The sequence below is a fragment of the Panthera tigris genome, chromosome E3 (genome assembly GCF_018350195.1).
Source record: "Panthera tigris isolate Pti1 chromosome E3, P.tigris_Pti1_mat1.1, whole genome shotgun sequence".
In the NCBI taxonomy this organism is placed as follows: Eukaryota; Metazoa; Chordata; class Mammalia; order Carnivora; family Felidae; genus Panthera; species Panthera tigris.
Window position 1 is genome coordinate 7,513,948 of NC_056675.1, and position 18,539 is coordinate 7,532,486.

At 41.9% G+C, this 18,539-nt stretch overlaps 1 protein-coding gene across 8 annotated transcripts in view; it reads right to left on the reverse strand.

Moving 5' to 3' along the window:
• The window catches only part of ZCWPW1 (zinc finger CW-type and PWWP domain containing 1), a 31,920-nt gene extending 14,306 nt beyond the window's left edge, over positions 1 to 17,614 (reverse strand). The window contains exons 1-8 of one of the 8 annotated variants that reach the window (XM_042972491.1): positions 17,417 to 17,614; positions 14,508 to 14,555; positions 10,804 to 10,862; positions 9,837 to 10,060; positions 9,339 to 9,417; positions 8,164 to 8,251; positions 7,489 to 7,646; positions 7,186 to 7,308 (exon numbers count right to left, since the gene is read on the reverse strand). In XM_042972491.1, the coding sequence (XP_042828425.1) occupies positions 7,186 to 7,308; positions 7,489 to 7,646; positions 8,164 to 8,251; positions 9,339 to 9,417; positions 9,837 to 10,060; positions 10,804 to 10,831 (700 nt within the window). In that variant the 5' untranslated portion in view covers positions 10,832 to 10,862; positions 14,508 to 14,555; positions 17,417 to 17,614. The other 7 variants (XM_015538322.2, XM_015538319.2, XM_042972486.1 and 4 more) reach the window with 7 other exon arrangements.
• Between the last annotated feature and the right edge of the window lie 925 nt (positions 17,615 to 18,539).

The window sequence follows — 18,539 nt, forward strand, 5'->3', positions numbered from 1 at the left end:
TCTCTCCTTCCCCCCAGGGGAAAAAGCAAGTGTTTTCCATATTGACAGTTCTTTTTTTTAATGTTTGTTTGTTTGCTTGTTTGTTTGTTTGTTTATTGAGAGAGAGTGAGCAGGGGAGGGGCAGAGAGAGAGACAGAGAATTCTAAGCAGACTCTGTGCTGCCAGCATAGAGTCCGATGCAAGGCTCAAACCCACAAACCATGAGATCATGACCTGAGCCGAAACCAAGAATTGGATACTTAACTGATGCGCCACCCTGGCACCCCAATGTATTAACAGTTCTTGAAAAGGTTGGCTGGCATCTTTCTGGCTCGTGCCTCGTTCTCCACTGGCCTGTCACTACTGGAAAGTTCTTTTGAAGGGCTAACCAGCATCTTTCGTGTACAACATCCAGAGTTCCTATCTGAATCTCAACTGATTTACCTGTCACCAAATCACTGCAGTGATTGGTAGCAGTCTTTGGAACCAACAGTCCTGAGATTACCCTCCTCCAAAAGACAGAGATAAGTCTATGAACTCAATCAACTATTGACTTCAGGCCTTGATCAAAGGCCAAGCATTCCTTTTATCTATTACCTTCCAAACCATTATCCCCACCAACATCTTCTAAGTTGACCCAATTTTCCTCACAGCCTCCCCTCTCTCCATCCCAAACCTTTCCACTATGTTCTTTGGAATTCTAGACAAGAGCAACAAAAAGTCCACATATCTTCAACTTTTCTGAACATCCACCTGCTTTTTGAAACCTGGTGATGCACCAATGACACTGCCCCTGCCCAACTCCACCCCACCCACAGCTCTCTAAGTGGAGTCTGTTCCCTCTCACACACCCCAGGCCAGAGAGTGGGGTCAACATCATCCTTACTCCTCATCACCACTTCCAGACCTTTACTATCCTTCCCATAAAAACCCTCCCTCCCTTGAGATCTATGCCATGGGACTATGCCACCCTCTCATCTCCCTTGGAAAGATGCTGGCATCTGGTTCAGCCTTCTCCTCCTCCTTCCACCTCCTGCCCTCATCCCAGACAGCCACTGTTTTCACAGGAGTAACTCAAAAAGCACCCCATTCTCTGAGTTCCTTGACCTTTTCCTCTATGCCACCTCAGTAACGCACTCCACTTCAGTGGTGCACTCCCCCTCCTGCATGCCCCATCCACTCATCCTTAGGAACCATACACTCCCCTGAAGCACTGATCCAAACATTCCTCTCTGATGAAAATGCATGGTCTCCCATCTCACTTGCTCAAAGACCCTTATAGCAACTTTCACTTTACCCAGGTCACCAATCTACTGGTCTCTAACTTCCTGCCAGTCTAGTGGCAACCTCCTTTCTTCACTCTGTTCTTACTCAGGTTTGACTCCTTAGATTCTAGTGCAGACATCTTCAACTCTCTTGCCCTCCACTTTTCCTCCCACTCAGCTGGGCAAACACAACCCAGAATGAACACATGCTACCTTTTCTGTGCCTACATTCATAGAAACTGAGCATTGCTAAAGAAGCAGAGCATAACCATGCACATAGGTATACACCCTAGGATCATAATTAACAACACCAACCAACATGTTTCTCCACGTAAGTTCACTCTCCCGCTGTCAAGTTTTACCTTAAATGCCTGAACATAAGGGATGCCCTCCATTCCACTGAAATCATCCTTCAGAGAAGCAGCTGACTTACATTTGGGTCCTTTCAAAGTATCTCATATTTAAGGTTTTGAATTACTTTATTTTGAAGAAAAAAGTACTGGTTGAGAGTGATACATTAGTCTGAAAAGACAGCTGTCCAGTCCGGGATGCATACATGCATGCAGCACCACAGCTGCCACTGGGGGCCACGGAGACCCGCACCTCCCAGGCTGCTCATAGGCGAGGCCTGCAGCAACCGGCAACCAACTGTGTCACTCCAGGCCTGCCTTCTTCCACGCTGCTGCCCCAACCCGAGATGGCAAGAACATCCAGCCCAAACAGATCTGTACCTTCTGCCTCAGCAACCAGAGAAAGTTGATCAAGGACCAAGACAGAAATACTATGATTCAGAGTTGGAAGCTAATGCGCTGGGCTACCCAAGAGAGCCCCCATGGGACCTGACTCATGCACAGGCCTCCTGTGAGGGCGGCCACCAAGCCACCCACCAGCCCTGCCTCTGGACCAATGGACAGACAAGTGGCAGCAGGACTCTGCACTGGCCAAACTGGCCCAGGTCCACTGGAAGATTCTGTACTGGCTTCCTACCTGGTTTTCTTCTGGTCACTACATGCTGGCATCTTGTATCTTTGATATGATAAATATAAGTCTGGAAACTTTGTATACTTAAAAGCAAAACAACACTGTCCAAAAAACAAAACAAAACAAAACAAAACAAAACAAAACAAAAAACAGCTCCCAGTAACTGTTTTTGATGTTTATAGAGGTGATCTACCAAGACTAGAAAAAAAGAGTGAGAAAAGGGGCCAGAGACCATAAAAGTAAACACAGATCAATAAAATAAATGGTTGGTTGTGAAAAGAATGAATATTCTTGAGAAAATGAATAGGAAAAACGAATCCTAATGATGTAGAACTAAAGATTTGTGGCTTGAGATAAAATTTCCAATAAAAGAACACACAATTCTTTAAAGTTTCCTTTCATGGGCTCCTGGGTGGCTCAGTCGGTTAAGCGTCAGACTCTTGATTTCTGCTCAGGTCATGATCTCATGGTTCATGACATTGAGCCCCACCTCCTGCTCTGCACTAATCGGAGTCTGCTTGGGATTCTCTCTCTCCCTGTCTCTCTGCCTCTCCTCTGCACTCCTGCACGTACACACACTCTCTCTCTCCCAAAATAAATAAAGAAATAAACATAAATAAAATAAAGTTTCCCCTCAAACAACTTAGAAGAGAGGATGATGTGCTCCAGAAAACTGCTTGAGGCTCATGACACAGTTCTATGATAATGAAAACTGATGTCACAGACAAACTACGAGTATTTCAGTTGACACCAGTTTCCTTGGGTTCTATGATCTCCCCCTTCTTCATTTCCCCACTCCCCCCATCTTTCTGGCAGCTCCCTCCTCATTCTCCATTCCGTCTCTAAACCCTGGGGTTCCAAAGCCCAGTCACGGCCTTAGTTCCCCATGCTACACTTTTCCTGAAGCAAACTCACCCACTCCTATAGGTTTGAAACCCATCTTCATGTCTGACCACATACAGATGAATGATACATCTAGCTTTTGTTCTGAGTTCCAGATTCCTACAGCCACTTTACTCTTGAAATCACCATTTGGATGTGTCACAAAGAGCTCAAACCTAATGGGCCCAAACCCAAGTGTTTGATCTTATCTCACAAATTTGTTCTTTCTCTACTTTTCCTCACCCCTCTCAAGTAACTGCTCAAGCCAGAAACTGATCATCTTAACATATTCTTGCCTCTCTCTCACCTCCCCCCATATCCAATTCATTACCAAGTTCTGACAAGTTTACATACAACACATATCTTTTTTTAAAAATTTTTTTTTTCAACGTTTTTTATTTATTTTTGGGACAGAGAGAGAGACAGAGCATGAACGGGGGAGGGGCAGAGAGAGAGGGAGACACAGAATCGGAAACAGGCTCCAGGCTCCGAGCCATCAGCCCAGAGCCTGACGCGGGGCTCGAACTCACGGACCGCGAGATCGTGACCTGGCTGAAGTCGGACGCTCAACCGACTGCGCCACCCAGGCGCCCCCATACAACACATATCTTAAAACCATCCACTTCTGTTTCCACTTTCAACATCCTCATCTAAGCCACCAAAGTATCTAATCCTAGGACTCACTTGTCTACTCTTGTCACTACATACTTCATTTTTCAATTAATCACAAAGGGAGTCTTTTAGAACATTAATTTGATGATGTCAGCCCCACTCGGAGCACCTGGGTGGTTTAGTTGGTTAAGTGTCCACCTTCGGCTCAGGCCATGGTCTGTGAGTTTGACCCCCGCACCAGGCTTGCTGCTGTCAGCACAGTGCCTGCTTTGTATCCTCTGTCCCCTCTCTCCCTGCCCCTCCCCTACTCACTCTCTTTCTCTAAAAAATGAATAAACATTTAAAAAAAAAAAAAAAACCTCATCAGTGGCTCCCAATGCACTTAAAATTCTTACTTTGTACATTAATCCAGAGCCACTTTCTTGCCTTACTTCCCCTTGGTCTCTGAACTCCAATCATACTGGCTTCCTTTCAAAACCTGGAATATGCCAAACTGCACCTTCCCTAAATTCTTTCTCCGCATCCTACTCCTCCTTCAGATTTCAGCTTAAATGTCATTTCCTTACAAGTGTGTTCCCTGACTGGCCCAATCTTGATTAGGTCTCTGTTATTTCCTGCCATGACATTCCATTCTTTTCCTTCACTTCCCCCAAACTGATTGTATTTATCAGATACCGCCCCTTCTATTTCCTACTGTGGGAGGACTCATCTCTCCCTGACAACTGTAAGAAACAGGAAGAGTGGTTCATTTATAGCAAGAGGCTTACACATTCACGACAATCACATTCGACTCAACAAGCACTGCCAAAGGAGTGGACTTTCCATCTCCCAGTGAAAAATCCAATCCTTGCCCTCATACCAAGAGGTGCAAGAGATGGAATGGCATCACCCAGGCCGCCCAATTCCCAAATTAGACGTACATCTCTGGCTCCTTATGTTACCATGTTATTATAACACACAAAGTAGTTTATTGCCTTGGACTATCTTGTGTGATGTCTACATAGTCTTCCTAGAGTTTTCTTTCAAGTATGCACAAGCCTGTTTTTGGTGCAAGCCTGTTTCCCCCCAGATTGTTAAGTGTATTTATTTTCAAAATTTTAAACTTACTAACATATTGTCTAATATATTTTATTTCTCATTTTAAAATTTCCCAATACTGGGGCAGCTGGGTGACTCAGTCAATTAAGCATCCAATTCTTGGTTTTGGCTCAGGTCATGATCTCACTGTGAATTCGAACTCTGTGCTGGTAGTACAGAGATTCTCTGCTTGGGATTCTCTCTCCCCCTCTCTCTCTCTCGAAATAAATAAAATTTAAAAGAAAAACACTTTAAAATTTCCCCATATTACCATGGTTATTTTCTATATTTGTTTATCACCTGAAACACTAAAATGGTAAATTCTATGAAAGGAAGGATTATCTATTTTTTTCACCACTATATTTCCAGTACCTAGCACAATGCCTGGAATAGAACATAAGGCATTAATAACTATTGTTAAAAGAATAAATAAATCTATATCCATGTTTATCTGCCCTCCATCCAATGTCAAAGGCTAAGGTGTCCTTTCTGAGTAAGAATAAACCCTCTGGCTCTCTTCTCATTCCCTTTACTCTCTCCTCCTTTATAAATAATTTTCCCTCAACTTATTCATATGCTCATGACACACAGGCCAAGTCCCTTTTTTTTTTTTTTTTTTTTTTAAAGAAAGCTTAAAGGGGTACCTGGGTAGCTCAGTCGGTTAAGTGGTTAAGCATCTGACTTTGGCTCAGGCCATGATCTCACGGTTCATGACTTTGAGCCCCGCATCAGATTCTCTGCTGTCAGCGCAGAGCCCGCTTCGGATCCTCTGTCCCCCTTTCTCTCTGCCCCTCCCTCACTCAATCTCTCTCAAAAATAAATAAACATTAAAATATAAAATAAATTAGGGGCGCCTGGGTGGCTCAGTTGGTTAAGCATTTGACTTCAGTTCAGGTCACAATCTTGCCGTTTGTGAGTTCAAGCCCTGCATCAGGCTCTGTGCTGACACTTCAGAGATTGGAGCCTGCTTCAAATTCTGTGTCCCGTCTTTCTGACTTTTCATGACTTCCTAACTGTAATATCGTTGAGCATTTTCAAATTTTTATCCTCTTTGATGTCTCTGTAGCAGCACAAGGCTAAACACTCCCTCTTTCTTGACATTCTCTCCTCCCCTGGCATCTGTGATGCCATACTCTCCTAGATTCTACCTTTCTGAGTTTTCTCTTAGTTCTTAGTTTTCTTCCTGTGCAGCTCTTCCTCTGCTTAACCCTAAACATTATGTTTCCCCTAAACATTATGGGTTTTCTATTCATTGCTCTTCTCTTTGCACTCCACACCCTCCTCTTAGAAAATTTCATCCATTCTTACTGATGCAGATGATTCCCAAACCTGTATTTCCAGCCCAGACCTCTTTCTTAGATGCAAAAGCTCATCACAGACCCTCTAACTTGTCCAAAGCTAATTCATTGTCTGAAAATGTGCCCTTTCTTCTATATTCTCCATTTCAAATAATGGTTCTTTCAAGCACTTAGGTCAGAAAACAGGATCATCCTCAGATCCCACTGGTAACCATATCATACTGATCTTTCCTCCTAAAGATCTCAAATGTGTCTCTTCCTCTTCACTGTTACTGCCTATCTTCCTTGTTTAGATCACTATTTCTGTGGGTCTAGTCATGCTCCCACTAATCCATCTCCCATGCCAGTGGCACAGTGAGCTTTCTAAAATACAAATCTTACCAACTTTCCCCTAAAGAGGTCAATGGTTCCTCTTTACCTTTAAAATAAAATTCAAATTCCTTAGCCTGGCATGTAAGGCCTTTTGTGATCTGGCCCTTGCATGCCTATAACCTTATCTCCCCCTACAACATTCTATCCCCCCCAAGGTACCTAAAAGCTACAATCATTAGCTCTCCTCCATAACTCTGCCAATAAATATCACTCTGACCTTCATCCCCACCTCAGTTCACCCTACTAAATGATACTTTCAACACATGGCTCAAGTAGTATCTTTTCTTGTTGCTTCTCTATATACTAACTAATTTGGATGTAAATTTTAAAAAATAAAAAATAAAGTTAAATCAAAAAAGAAAAAAGTAGTATCCTTTCTTGGAAACTTTTTCAAGTCTACTCCCACCTTGTAGCTTTCTTTTTTGCCTTCCTCACAAGCCTATTTCCCTTCCAACAGGCATATATTAATTTATTCTACATTTACTCAGCACATCCTAAAATGCCTGGTACACAGTAGGCATCCAACAACTATGGATTATATGACTAAATAACTGAATAAATGAAAGCCTTCTCTTCCACAGCAGCGTATCTCTTACAAGTAGCTGTGAGAGATAAATTATTGTGTTTGCAGAATTTCCTCTAGCTACCTAACCCTTGCCTCTGTCCTCCATCTCCAATTTTCAAACCCAGGAAGGTTTTCCAAATCATGCTGAACTCACCAAAACCACTGACTTCTCCTTTTTGTTGGTTTCTGATCTGAGAATGATTTTGAACTGTTTTTTTCAGTTGAGCTTTCTGTCTGGGCTCACGTCCACTTTGGGCTTTCTCCATTTTCTCATCTTCTGGGAAGATAAACAAAACATTCTATAGATAGTGAGGGCCAGTGAAAGGAGGAAGAAGGATCATAATCTAATAGTTTCAAGACCTGGGTCGAAAATTTTCAGCCTGCCCACTGTCCCATTCCCTAATTTTGTGGAATAAGTACTTGAGCCAGATGTCAAAGTATATCTGACTATACTTACGGGCTCCTTTCTTTCCTTTGCTTAAGGAGAATCTATTGAATTTCTTCTCAGAAGGTGGAGGATCTGGCTGGCCTGGCTTAGGTGTCTCTATCACAGAGGTTACTCCAGCTTCCTTAGTGGCTGAAATCTCTAGAATATGAGGTACCATTATCTTCTCTCTGAAAATAAGATTTTCTTTTTAATGAAAAGGCAAAAAGGAGCCATTTGTCATACCTTTGTTTGAAAAAACCCAAGGATAAAAGTCAGGAGTACAGAAAAATCCTAGGCTCTCCACAGCCTCCAGAGGCCATCTTATCCATCTATTTGCCTACTCTTCCCAGTTCAAACAGGTATCTGTCCTGAGCTGAGAGAAATCCATAGAGATACGAAAATGACTAGATAGACTTGGATCACCTGGGTGGCTGTCAGTTAAGTGTCTTACTTCACCTCAAGTCATGATCTCATGGCTTGTGGGATTGGGCCCCGCATCCAGCTCTGTGCTGACAGTTCAGAGCCTGGAGCCTGCTTCGGATTCTGTGTCTCCCTCTCCCTCTGCCCCTCCCCTGCTCACGCTCTCTCTTTCTCTCTCAAAAATAAAATAAAATATAAAGAAAATGACTAGATAGATAACCATTTACCAATGCTAAGTCTACAGACTTACCCTGTGATCAACTTGCCTCACTGGGATAAACTTACCCATCAGCATTATCATTATCAGTAGAAGAAGCAATTCCTGGTTCCTTGTCTAATTGGGCACGTCTTATGGGCTGGGCACAGGAAGTCTCTGAAAAATCAAGGCTAGATCCCATCTCTCCCAAAACAAAATACTATAAGCAGAGAAACAATTAAAGAAAATAATGACTCCATTATTTCTAAACTGCAACCTTCCGTTAAAATGATGCCTAGAAGAGTCCATCTTTGGAGTTTTGTCCGATCATAGACCTTTAAGCCTTAAAATTCTCAGGAAAAACTACAAATCTGTATCTTTTGGCAAGTCTTTCCAGATTGATCCGCCTTGCTCCAGGATAGCCAAGTAATGTCAATTTTATTTTGTGTACATAAAAGAAATCTTATGTAATGTGTTTTAGACCATTTGTTCCTCAAACTTTCTCTTGGAATAGAAGTACACCTAAGAATAGCTGAAAACATCAGACTATTCTCCTTAGCCTCAGGACATATGGCAAAATCCTCAGGGTGTACACTGTAGAGTTCTTTATTCCAAAAATCAAATCCCTGAGCATATGTTAAAAAAGTATTGGAAACAAATACACAAGGGTAGATGGAAACTAAGTTCTTCAAATCTAGTAAATACAATTTATCTTTTCTAAGTATATTGTAAACATGTGAAAGTGAATTTAAGTTACACTTAAAAAAACTATCTGAGACTATTTATATTCTGAAGTCAACGTAATCTATTTCAACTTAATCTATTTTTCTAGAAGTCTGTACCCCATAAGGTAGTTTAGCTATAGTCCTGTTGATAGATGAAATATTTAAAAATATTTCAAAGAGGGGCGCCTGGGTGGCTCAGTCGGTTAAGCGTCTGACTTCAGCTCAGGTCATGATCTCACAGTCCATGAGTTCAAGCCCCGCGTCGGGCTCTGTGCTGACAGCTCAGAGCCTGCAGCCTGCTTCGGATTCTGTGTCTCCCTCTCTTTCTGCCCCTCCCCTGCTCATGCTCTGTCTCTCTCACTCTCCAAAATGAATAAATGTTAAAAAAAAAAATTAAAAAAAATATATATTTCAAAGACATCTAATATTTCCTTACTTATAGGAAACTGGAGGGAAGGAGAAAAGCTGTCAATTTACTCTACCCCTTCAGATAACAGCTTGTCTAACTGAAACCCTTTTTCTCTCACTATAAGCCATACCCAAACACTCCTGGAGGGACTTCCGTAGCACAATCTGGACAATCTCCTCAAATTCTGCATTGGTGAGACTTAATTTTTCCTGCAGAGATAAGGGCAGAGAAGGAAAACCATTCATCTTTTCCCAGGTCTCCTCTCTGACCAGCCTTTAGATCAGCCAGTAAGTTCACAAGGCTGAGAGCATGAAGGTATTGTCCCTAAGGATTCTATAAACTCTGTCTCAGATTTCCTGGGAATAAAGGAATCAAAGAAAAGGAAAATTTTATAAAGCCTCTGACTACATTTACTTTCACCTCCATTCCACCTCAATCCCTACCCACCTATTATTTCCAGCTAAAGGCTTTCTTCAAAACATTTTTCACCTCTTTAAGAAAATAGAACCCCCAAGAAAGGAATAAAAAAACTTAAAGTACAGGGTAAAGTTCCCCTACATGAAAAGACTGTCTAGACTGGATGTCTAGAAGAAACTGTCCCACTAGAACCCATCAATGAGACTGATACCTTTTCTTTCTTCTCTGCTTGCTTGTCTTGAGCCTTTCCTTTTTTCTCCTGGCCACTGCTTGGACCATTTTCTGTGGTTGCTTTCTCCTCCTTCTTCTCTAACCTGTCCTTTGAGGAACTGATCCCCAGGGTCTCCTCCTTGGGTGAGTTAGGGCTATAGCACATCAGGCTATGAATTTTTTGTACAGGTGGGGCGAAGGTTTTCTTTGACCCCTTCCCATGTTCTGAAAGAAATTTGATCATCAAATGGATTTATGAAACATAGAGTCTAGCACAGAAAGTGTCTGCACTGCCCATTGACTGGCCATATCAGAATTACCTGGAGAGAGCTTTTAACAAAATCAGATTACTAGGCCTCTCCTTTCCCACCCCACCCCACCCCTTAAATTCTAAATAAACAGTTGGGAGTGAGGCTGAGGAATCTGTCATTTTGCAAGGCCACCTAGATTATTCAGCCAAGTTTACGAACTACTGAGTAATTAAAAGGTGACAAATATAAACATACAGAAAGCTGAATTATTCAAATGTGAAATTTTAAAAATTTGTTCATTTAACTTTAAAGAAAATTTTACAGAAAATCAGGAAGTTGAAAGAAAAAAAAAAAAACTAGTGCAATGAAAATTACACTGATCCTCCCAGGTATAAACAGTATCTCTTTCTTCTGAGCTTCCATAACATTTAATACTTCTCTGCTGGCATTTATCACATTCGAATTTGTATTATAGATATTTAAATGTCTTTTGTCTCCCTATGAGTTCATATATTTCTTGAGCTAGACTGCTTCTAAGTTGTATATATTTCACTCAAAGTTTCTAGAAAAGTAGTAACTTTAGCAAAGTGTATACCAAATATATATAGACTGAGCTTCCCTTTGGTGGGAAGTGTATCTACATTACCAGGGACTGAGAAAGAAGGAAAAAATGAGGGAAATGTACAAAAAAATGAATCTCCCTCATCCTTGACTCACCTTCTTTACTCTGCAACGTTGCCATCATTTAGCTCAGAAGCTACACTTTCTTTGTGCCTCTGTTAGAAAAAAGAAATTAACTGCTGTGACTTTGATTGAACTTGATTTTAAACTTTCTTCTCTCTCTGTCTTGTTGGGCTTAGGATCTTTACCTGGGACTGCTGTACTACATTTTCTGCCCTCTTGTACTTTTACCTCCTCAGCAGTGCCAATCACATGCCAGGGGATAATGAGAGTTACTGTTTTAAAGATTAGCAACTTTCCTTCATGTTTTAAGTGCCTAGAGTCATGTCCAACGTGAGGCAGGCACTTGTCAGTAGTGGTAGTGATATGTTAAAAAAAATTCACTGAGTAAATGTTGAAGATCTTATTGGCTTCATTCAGTGATTCATGAATTGGTAAGCATTTGATCTAACAGATAGAAAGAACTCTGAGGAGCTGTACAAAATGAAAGACTTTTAGGGGTGCCTGGGTGGCTCAGTCAGTTAAGCATCCGACTTTGGCTCAGGTCATGATCTCGTGGTTCGTGGGTTAGAGCCCCTTACTGGGCCCTGTGCTCACAGCTTAGAGCCTGGAGCCTGCTTCAGATTCTGTGTCTCCCTCTCTCTCTGCCCTTCCCCCGCTCATGCTCTGTCTCAAAAATAAACATTAAAAAAAATTTTTTTTTAATGAAAGAGTTTTTACAGGCAGAAGGGAGCTGGAACAAGGAAGTTACACTAGGCAAACAAGCAAATTACCTATTGCAAGTTTACTTTCCTATAGGAGATGATAGGGGTCTATTAGGCAGATTACCTAAATAGTGCTGATCAAGTGATTCCTGATTGACTATAAACCAAAATTCTATTTCTGGGAGAGCCAAAACTGTTTAGTCTTAGTTTGGTGACATGGGCTTAACATAACCAACTGAGTTTTGGGCCTGTTTTTAATAGATGGAAGTATAAAAAGTAGTAGTAGTAGTAGTAGTAGTAGCAGCAGCAGCAGCAGCAGCAGCAGCAGTATGAACAGTCCTGAGAGTTAAAAAGTGAGAGTGTTCTTCAAAAGGATAAACTCATCTCACAAGGTTTTCCTAAATACTTAAAACACAAATAATCTGGCAATTCTCTGACCTAATTCAGAGGTCCCTATGCATAAAGAACCCCCTTTTTAACCCCTTTTTTAACATCACTATAATCTTTACTTAGATCTTCTAGTCCAATAAATTTTCCAATGTGCTAGATTCTAGCAATCCCTATTCAAGGCTCAGAAATATTTGGTAACCAGCAGCCATCCCCAGAGAAGCTAGTCACAGGCATCTAATACTTTCCACTCTATATCCTGAAACTATCTATCTACTTGCAGATGTTCTATGCTACATCAGTATGCTTCATTATCACCATCAAAATCGTGACTAATAATAATAGGTGATACTTACTGAGCATCAACCATATTCTTTATCCTTTACATATGTCATCTCACTTAATTCTCCCAGTAAATCTATGAGATAGGTACTTTTTTACACTTGGAGAAATTTAGGCTTAGAGGGACTTAGAGATAATAGGTAACTGATAAATAGTAATTCAGGATTTGAACCCTCCTGATTTTTTTTTTTTTTAACGTTTATTTATTTTTGAGAGAGAGAGAGACAGAATATGAACGGGGGAGGGTCAGAGAGGGAGACATAGAATCCGAAGCAGGCTCCAGGCTCTGAGCTGTCAGCACAGAGTCTGATGCGGGGCTTGAACCCATGAACCGTGAGATCATGACCTGAGCCGAAGTCAGACACTTAACAGACTGAACCACCCAGGCGCCCCTGAACCCTCCTGATTTTAAAGTCTACGCTATTAACTATGGTATGCTATATCCCAAGAGTCTAATTCAGTGCTTCACAACCATTTTGATATTATAGCACATGTGGAAAGCACACATTAAAAGTACACATTGAAATACACAGAAAATTCTGTTTCCAGATACTTTGGATTTAAGGACCAGGCCTTTCACAGTGATAGACAACTGAGGGTTAGGAATGGGGAGACATCTAGTCACACAAAAGTCTGAAGAGATTTGTCTCCACACAGTTATGAGCCATTCGTGGCCCAGCAGAGTGCCAAGGTTCCTCTTGTGAAGTTGCAATAATTTATACATTTTTTTCCAGTTTACACTTCCACTATTAATACTATTTCTACTAATTAGAAGGAAAATATGTTTGTTTTATGAGCTTAAACTTCTTATAACTCTTCTACCCAGTTTTCTTTAGGCTTAAAGCATATAAGCCATTCTTATTTTTATAACAATTATAACAAGCATTGTACCTCTGGGAGGGTCCTCAGAGGTCATAAAATGCCAATTCACCTTTTTACAGATAAAAAAAAATAGGCAAAAAGCAGTTAAGTGATTTTCCTAAAGCCTCAGTGTTAATACATGGTAGAGACAGGATGAACCCAGACTTTTGCCTCTAAATTCTACTAATAACACATCTATTCTTCTCAATGATCTTATTTCTGGCTGTTGGTTTTGAGTAATTTGAAGGCCCTGGACCTGAAACTCAGTCTTCCAACTCTATCATCTCCCATTATAAACAGACACAAAAGTAGCATAAAATGGATCTTATATATGAGATATCTATCTATCTATCTATCTATGTCCCTTTAAAGGTGAAAAACTTAAGACCTTCAAATGACCAAATTATAGTGAACATTTGGTTGCTCAGGGTATAGAGTTCCTCTCTCTAGATCCCAAGGTGAATTCAAAAGGTACTGGGGGCTTGACTTAGTGTGTCCACAGCATGGCTAAATGTATTTTCAAACTATCTTTTGATATTTTTTGTTCCTTGTCTTACTTCTATAAATGTGAATAATTCAGATGTGCTGTTCTGCAGCAACTACCTTTCCTATATATTGAGGGCAACATATTTTTTTCATTGTTTCCATCTTAACTCATCACCACCAACCCCCTAAGTCTATTTACTCTAGGAAAAAAGGAGAGTGGCATATTAAGGAAGAAACACTGCAGCAAATTGGTCTTCTTTCTGATAATTCTAAATAGAAGCTAAAAACTGAATACAGTTAGGCTGAAAATGAATATTAATTTGATCAAAAATGACAAATACATTTTCTTCCAGACTCCAGAATTCTAAAAAAGATCATGAGAAGTCCCTATGAAGGTAATATAAATTACAAGATGAGCTATACTAAAAGGGGAAAAGCAAAATGAAAATTAGTGTATTTGAAATGACAAAATTTGATTTTTTTAAATGTATATCTACCTAATATGCTTAAACTTATCCACAAACTATCTATGGAAGAATACACAAGACACTAACCTCTAGGGAGTAGAACTGGGTGGCTGGGGGTGCTTTTTAATACACCCCCTTCTATATCTCTAGCATTTTGTAACATGCCTATATTACCACTTCAAAAGTGATTTTTTTTTAAACTCCAAATTCCTTAAATAGAGTGTTTTGATCCACCTAAAAATGCAAAAATTTTCCAGTATTTAGGTTCAAATCATTATCTAAACCTATACTGACCTCTCTAGGCCAAAGTGTGTTACTGGAGCTCCAACCAACTGGATAAAATCATGGATCCTTAACAAAATAAAGTAAATCTATAAGCAGTGATACATAATAGTTCCCCTTAATCTAGAGTGGAGGATGTGATGAAGAACATTACTTTTAAAGAAAATCTCTAACCTGGTTAATAGAGAAGGAAAAGCCAGGAGTCACTCACTTTATGACAACTCAAGTCTCTGGTCCTCTGTTCCAGATGAATTTTCTCCTTCCACATAAGGAATATTAAAACAAAGCACAAAGAGAGAGAAATATTTTTAAAACCAGACAGTTAATAAGCACACAAAATACCACCAACTTTCATTCTGACTAGCTACTAAATAACTGGGGGCTCTAGAACATTTGAGGGGTTTTGTTTTTGTTTTTACTTCAAATGAAACAGAGAGGGAGAAAATTCAATAAAGTTTTAAGTATGAAAGTAAAAGAACGTTCCATAAGTCAGATCCACCACTCAACGTAAGAAAGGAGGATGAATAAGAACAGAAAAAGAACTTAGAAATAATGAATGAAGGGAACAAAGGTAAGGCGAATGAGGTGTTCCAAAAAAGAGTAAGTTTTCTTTCACTTAGAACACTGAAAGCCATCGGTGATTTTAAGTTGAAATCATCTCCTTCAGCAGTTTTCAAAATGTGATCCAAAGACCTCTGGGGGCCCCCCTCCCTGTTCCAACTGCTTATCTGTATTAGGCAGGATTTTCTCATACATTTCAACCAAAACAAGATATCATAACAGACTGAAATCAGAAACAGATGAAAATCCAGCTGTCTTCTATTAGCCAGACATGAAAGAGACTTGCAAAACTGTAAAACACCACCATTCTTTGCACTAAATTTTCTTTCATTTAGGAAAAATATGTTTTCCATAAAGTTATTTAGGTCAACATATCATTATCATTTACTATTAATTATAACTTATGATTTTAAAATAATTTAAAATTTTCCCCGTTTATTCTAATATGTTAATATCAACATAAATAAAAGATACATAGCTATTAACCAATCTTTGGAGTCCTTTGTAACTTTTAAGAACACAAGAGGGTTCTGAGACCAATAAGCTTGAGAACTGATCTAGCTAAACAACAATTCAGTCTTGTCAATATTTTCCCAAAACCATTAATCCCCCTCCCCCCACTTAGAATGTGTTCACAAATTTCTCTCTCTTAACTACCCAGTTATTCCCTCTTTATATTGTTCCTGGACTCCTTGGTTGAAGAGAATAAAAGCAAACCTGTTAGAATTGTCCTCAGACACACAGTCCACACAGACTCCATGAACCTAGAAAACTATATTTAAAATCTCCTTTATGCTTGGGCGCCTGGGTGGCTTAGTCAGTTAGGCTTCCAACTCTAGTTCATGATCTTGAGGTTCATGGGTTTTGAGCCCTGCCTCAGGCTTGTTGCTGACAGCTTGGAACCTGGAGCCTGCTTCAGATTCTGTGTCTCTGTCTCTCTCTGCCCTTCCCCCACTCATGCTCTGTCTCTCTCAAATATAAACATAAAAAAAATTTTTTTTTAATCTCCTTTATGCTGAGTCTGATTTCCTTTTGGCAGTAATGTCTAATGGCACGTGGACTCCTGCTTACTTTCATGCCACCATTAAGGGTCTCATACTCTTATCAACTGAGCTAGTCAGGCAACTCATGTCACCATTAAGAACCATAGAGTTTAGGGGCGCCTGGGTGGCGCAGTCGGTTGAGCGTCCGACTTCAGCCAGGTCACGATCTCGAGGTCTGTGAGTTCGAGCCCCGCGTCAGGCTCTGGGCTGATGGCTCAGGCTCTGGGCTGATGGCTCGGAGCCTGGAACCTGTTTCCGATTCTGTGTCTCCCTCTCTCTCTGCCCCTCCCCCGTTCATGCTCTGTCTCTCTCTCTGTCCCAAAAATAAATAAAAAACGTTGGGGAAAAAAAAAAAAAAGGAATGATAGTTATTTAAAAAAAAAAAAAAAAAAGAATCATAGAGTTTATTTCCTTCCCCCGCCTTTCCTTTTTCTTCTTCCTCAGCAAGCATGATTTCACAAGAGTGTAAAAACAGGATTCCAGCTACTTTCACTACCCATACCTAACGTAACAAGATATTTGCTGTGGTAACTACCTGAACTAAACCTTGTACAGAATCCTATCAATAAATTAATGGGGGGGGGGGGGGGGCGGTGCCTGGGTCGCTCAGTCAGTTAAGCCCCCCTCTCTAGATTTAGGCTTAGGTCATGACCTCACAGCTCATGAGATTCAAACACCCTCCTCCCCACCTCCCCATCCTCACCTCAAGCCTGCTTGGGATTCTCTCTCCCTCTCTGCCCCTCCCCCACACGTGCGCCCACGCATGCCCTCTCTCAAAATAAATAAGCTCTTTAAAAAATAAATTCATGGTGAACTAAAGCTTATTAGCTCAAAGGGCAAGGAAGCACAAAGATATGGCCACTACGCACCAAAACACAGGCTTTCTTTCCTGAGTGCTGATGTTCTAAACCTTGCTGTCTGCCGACGGCAACACTTCCACAGGTGCCCCTTAGCCACCTCACATCCGCCTTTGTGTGTTGGTTTTCACATTCCCAGGAACCCCTAAATCCCCGCTCCATCTCCCCTCACATGGGTGCCAAGGTCTGAAACTCTAACTCCGCCTTTCAAACCAGCGGTTAGAACTCTTGGTGATCCCCATTTTCCCTCTTTTCTCTCACCAATTCTCTCTTAAGGGCAGCAATTAATATCGGAGTTACCAGAGTCAAAAGTCCCTGATTCCCCTCAATGGGTAAAACAGTGCCTTTCTAGCTTCTCTTCCACCTCAAGAACACCCCGCCCCAGGAGATTATTTCCCTCAGCTTCCCGCCTGCGCCCGCACCCCCACCCCTGGAGGAAGCACCAGGATCCTCATTCCCGCTCACTTCGTCCTTGCCCTCCAGGATATTGGATTACTTTTGTTTGTTGAGGGTAGGTTTGCGGGCGGGGGGGGGGGGGGGTGGAGATGCTAAGGAGGGGTAAGAGTTCGTTGTCGCCCTCAACAGAAAACTTCTCCTCAGGAGACAGAGGACTAGCAGAGCCCAGCCCTTTCATCTACAACCAGAGAAGAGCCAGCTACCTTCTGGAGCAAGGAGGGCCTAAAGACGAGGAGCAGAGTGAGCCACTGCAGCAGTTCTGCAAGCCCCCCAACCTCGGCTCAGTTTTCCCGCCAACAAGGAAAGGCGCGAGGCCACGCACAAGCACCGTTCCCACCCCAGGGGAGTGGTCCGGGGACTGAAGCGCAAGCGCAGCTGAAGCTGCTTCTGCGTTTGCGCAGCTGTCATTTCCGCCATCTTCCAACCAGATGACACGTAAAACTACAAATCCCATAATCCTCGGTGGTCTCACTTTCTTAGGCGACGGGAGCAGCGCCTGATCGTTCGTGAAGCACATCTTCCGTTTACTAACTTTTCCGTCTGTCCCATACTGCCTTTTCCTTCCTCCTTTCGTTTCTTGATTCCTAATCTAACTTTTAGTTTCCTCCACGCCCTATATTGATATTTTAGTTGAGACTATCCGCAAGCCCACTCTCGCCTCTCCCGCCTTCTCTGCCACCAGGACCCGCTCCCTAAGCCCTGGCGGCAGGGAGAACGCGCAACCTGTGGAAAGGGCGCCGAATAGCTTCTTCCCCATTGGCCGAGGCAGGGGGCCCAAAGCAGACCAACCCTCTTCCCCGCCCACACTCGTTTTTATATAAGGCTGCACGAAGACACCGTGTGCTTGGGAAGGCCTGCGTGCGAGGTGGCGGTGGTAGTAGGGGGTGTACTGCTATGGGTGGCCGTGGTGGGCGTCGGGTCGCAGTCCGAGGGCTGGGGGATCGCACACAGGCGTTGGGTGGTGGGAGGGGGTGTTGGTGCCAGGGCTGTTAAGTGTGGAGGCGAAAAGGAGGGCGTGGTGTCCTCAGGTGATCGCGATTGGGGGAAGGCGGAGGAGCGAGAGAACGACTCGGCCGTTTCGGGGGAAGAGGAAGTTGGACAACATCGGCTGTTTTAGTGCCTTTTTTTTTTTTTTTTTTTCAGTTCAGCAGAGAATATTTCTCAGGGGGGTGAGTTACAATGACTTATTGTATTTCGCTGAGGACAGTTTATAGGAAAACCGTCTGTACGCTCCTCTCCTTCTCTTCCTCTACTTTTAGGTTTACCCCCTCCGTTCCCTCGGAAGCCTTTCTAAGTAGGTAGGCGGGAGGGGTGGGGGGGGGGTGG